Here is a 4,281-nt window from a genome sequence, read left to right on the forward strand (position 1 = left end):
GTGAACATGCTTTGAGTAACAAGGATGTGATGCTCTGTGAGAGTCAGGTGTAGATAGATTTAAGTCCTCTCCTCCCGAAGTTGGATTTTGTGTAAGTGTATTCGCTCACTCTAGAAATTTCTGTTTGGTCTTTCCTATTATTATTATTCTCTTCTGATCTATGGAGTGCATTCAAATTGGCCTAACACTAGGACACATGACATGACCTTTTATAAATATTTTTGAGCCAAGGTCTTGCTAACTTTCCCTGCCTGGGCTGAAAATTGCCATCCGCTGGCCTCAACCTGAGATTCAGATAACTGGAATTAGACGTGTGCACCACCATGCCTGGCCAATAATTTTATCCAAGGGATTGAATAACAACTGGTAAAATTCTGCAAAAGGCATTTCAGTAGGCAGAGTAATGGTCTCTGAAAAAAGTTCAGATCCTAATCCATAGAACTTTTGAATATGTTGACTGAAAAACAATTTTTCCAAACCACAGTGGTCTGTTATAAAGTAGAAATATTAAGGAGAAATTATCAAGAAGAGCTCTTTACTTTTTTTACAGTATTATTATTAGTGCACAACAGTTGTATATAATGTCAGGGTTCATTCTGATAGTCACACATGCATGGGATAGAATTTGCTCACATCATTCCCTGGTACTTTCCTTTGTCCTTCCCCTCCTCTCTCTCCCATTTCCCTTTTCTCCTATTATTTATAGTTTTTAATTGTTGTCTAATAAATATACATAAAGGTGAAATTCATGGTCGTTTATTTATATAGACACATAGCATAAATTTATCAATTTTATTCCACCTTATTCAAGTACAGATAGATAAACGATCATGCAAAACTGTGACCTCAGATGTCCTTCTACTAAGAGTTGCAAGAACTACCTCAGTTGTAAAGAGCAGGTTTTCCATAGAGACATGACTATGTTTTCAGTAAAGGAAAATAAACATTAATCAACACAATGTGTCATGTAGTAAGACATTGACTAGAAGATTTTTTTGCCAACCCATGAGGGAAATGAAATTTTTAAAATATTTCTGGTCTGATGTTTGGAATGATTTTAGAAAATCAGGACAACCAAGCAAAAAATTGTTGGATTTTGGAGGGTGCAGGAGGTTGATCAAGTGAGTTGGTTATAATTCTTTGAAAAGTTTGAAATCAGAGTTGTGGAAACTCCAGCAAATAAATAGAAGGAAGCTGTTTCACAATCACAATTGAATCAAAGAATCACAACTTCAGGATCTGAGGTTTTGCTCCTGCAATCAAAGGCAGTTACCACTGAAGCCCAGGAAAAGAGGCACTTCTAGAGATTCCCTCCAAAGAGAATTCTCAGGGAATTTTTTATGTCCTTATTCCTGAGACTGTAGATGAAGGGGTTCAGCATGGGGGTGACCACAGTGTACATCACTGAGGCTGTTGCAGTAAAATGTGTGTTAGGGGACACAGCACAACTGAGATACACACCTTGGCCTGTGCAATAAAATAAGGAGACCACAGAGAGGTGAGAAGCACAGGTGGAGAAGGCTTTGTACCTGCCCTGAGCTGATGAGATTGCACAGATGGAGGACACTATCTTGGAGCAGGAGAAAAGAACGCCAGCAAGGGCAATAGAAGCCAACAGCAGGACAGTGAAATACATCACCACGTCATTAAGGAAGGTGTCAGAACAGGCCAGTTGGATCACCTGGTTGAGTTCACAGAAGAAGTGGGGGATTTCTAAGTGTGTAGAGAAGGATAGTCGCAACACCATTAAGCTTTGTAGCAGGGCATGCAGGACACTCAGGATCCAGGACACCAGAACCAGCAAACCACAGAGCTGGGGAGTCATGATAGCAGTGTAGTGCAGGGGGTGACAGATGGCCACATACCTGTCATAGGCCATCACAGCCAGGAGGAAGTGGTCCAACTCTCCAAAAATCAAGAAAAAGCACATCTGGGTGACACAGCCTGTGTAGGTAATGGCCTTGCTCTGTGCCTGGATGTTCACCAGCATCTTTGGGACGGTGGTGGAGGTGAAGCAGATGTCCACAAAGGACAGGTTGAAGAGGAAGAAGTACATGGGCGTGTGCAGGTGGGAGTCTGAGATGGTAGCTAGGATGATGAGCAGGTTCCCCAGCACAGTGACCAGGTACATAGACAGGAAAAGTTCAAAGATGAAGGGCTGCAGTTCTGGGTCCTCTGAAAATCCCAGCAGAAGAAACTCTGAAACCCTTGTATTGTTTCCTGGTTCCATGTGGTAGATGTGACTACCAAGAAAAATAAGTAACATGAGTTCTCCTCACACAAATGAACACAACTGCTATGGTTGAAATGTTCTGATTTATATTTCCTGGACTGGATTTCTACACTCTGCTTATGGATCTGTCCCCTAAGGACATTCTAGAGGCAATATTGATGAAGAACTCCTATCCCACTCTATCTTTTTCTGCAGAAGATCATTTATTCTGCAGGTTCTTTTAAATTTTTTAAATTTGTTCTAATTAGTTGTACATGACAGTAGAATGCATTTATACATTTTGATAAATCCTACATAAATGGAGTGTAATTTCTCATTTTTTTCACTCTACTTGTTGTAGGATCACATCAGTCATGCAGTCACTTCTCTACGTGGGGTAACAATGTCTGTTTCACTCTACTGTCATTCCCACCCCCATACCCCTTCTCCTCCCTTCATTCCCTCTACTCTATTTTCCCTACACTCCCCCATTGTGAATTAGCATCTGCATATCAGGGAAAACATTCAGCCTTTGGTTTTCTGGGTCTGGCTTATTTTGCTTAGTGTGATGTTCTCCAGCTCCATCCATTCTTATTTCTTACCATTGAGAAAGTTTATATTGAGGGCTGACCATGTTCCAGGCACTGGCAGAACTCTCCAACTTCCCACTAATGGGCAGAGAATTATATGCAGATATGTAAATCATAGATATATTGATTTTTGTGCATACATTTGCACATGTGCAAACTCTCCAGATGGTATACATTAATCACAAGTGGTCCTTTGAATATCTGTTATGCCTCAATAAAGTTGTTTGTAAAAGAATCATACAGTATGTCCGATGGTGAAGGAGACTAAAGCAGATATGAATGAGAGAGCACAGGAGGTGCTATTTAAATATGGGTGTGTGTAGTGCTGGGGATGAAACCCCGAGGTTTCTGCTGGCTGAGCAGGTGCTCTATCACTGAGCTACACCCCCAAGCTCTAGAGCTAATTTTTATGGTTGCCCAGACAAGATCAGAAGAGAATGTAACATTGCAATAGGCCTCAACAAGAAGGAGCAGTAGGTAGGAGATTATCTGCAGAAGATTAGTCAGTGAAAAGGCCTTGAGGTAGAACCCTGTTTCAGGTGTTCAAGCACCTGAAAGTGTCACTGTGAAGAGGCCAATACCAGAGAAGTAAGATGTTTAAGGTTTTCATACCCAAATGTCTTTATATAAATAGTATAATTGGCTATCTGATGATAAAAAAAATTGCTTCTTTACCTAGCATCTTACAACTTTGATAATACATTTTAAATTTTCACTGAATTTGTATGTAATTCTCAAAAAGGGGTGGGGGGCGAGGTGTATTGACAATGTGTGGTGTCAGAGGATTGAGGTGGTCTCTCTCATGGTGCTGAAACCGCCAGGCACCAATAGACCGACGTCCACACTATGTAAAATGTTAATTTTGTGGAAAGGCATCCTGTGAAATGAAATGGACAGGCTACTCACACCACTGAGTGTTCAGGCCTCCCTCTACATCACAGGAATCCCCTTGGAATCTGAGTCCCAGTTGCTGCCCTGGGGACACACCACATCACCATGGCTGCTGGCCTTCTGGCCACACCACTATGATTCTAGTGTTTGCAATGCCAGCTGGCCAGATCAGATTGACTTTTCCCTAACGTAGGCATGGCAGCCAGAATGTCCATTCCGTAAACCTCCTGTTGACAAATAAACATCGGGAAAGTACTGTCACATTTTGCTAGCTTGCAGTTCCACATTTGAAGAGAGAGAGAGGAGAGGGAGGGAAGAGAGAGAGAGAGAGAGAGAGACCAATAAACAGAGAAGAACAGAGAAATGAAGTGGGTGTTGATGGTTGATGTTTGGGTGAAAGGTAATGATCTCAGAGGCCCCTGAGAGACTGAATGGAAGAAAATGCTCTTTGATTCTGGTGACATTCCAGCAAAGGGCCCACCCCCTGGATGTCCTGCAAAAGTAAGAAAAGAGAAAGAAATGTATCCAAAGTCAAAAGTAATGATATCTTTATGGTTTCAAATGACTTAAAGAAAAATGACCCCACAA

General features: G+C 41.5%; 1 protein-coding gene across 1 annotated transcript; it reads right to left on the bottom strand.

Moving 5' to 3' along the window:
- Positions 1 to 1,300: 1,300 nt before the first annotated feature.
- LOC306645920 (olfactory receptor 7A17-like) lies at positions 1,301 to 2,230 on the bottom strand (the record flags this gene model as incomplete). The annotated part of the gene is made up of 1 exon (XM_079114100.1): positions 1,301 to 2,230. The coding sequence occupies one exon, from the start codon at positions 2,228 to 2,230 to the stop codon at positions 1,301 to 1,303; it is 930 nt and encodes a 309-aa protein (XP_078970226.1).
- Between the last annotated feature and the right edge of the window lie 2,051 nt (positions 2,231 to 4,281).

Source organism: Sciurus vulgaris, assembly GCF_902686455.1.
Source record: "Sciurus vulgaris genome assembly, chromosome: 16".
NCBI lineage: Eukaryota > Metazoa > Chordata > Mammalia > Rodentia > Sciuridae > Sciurus > Sciurus vulgaris.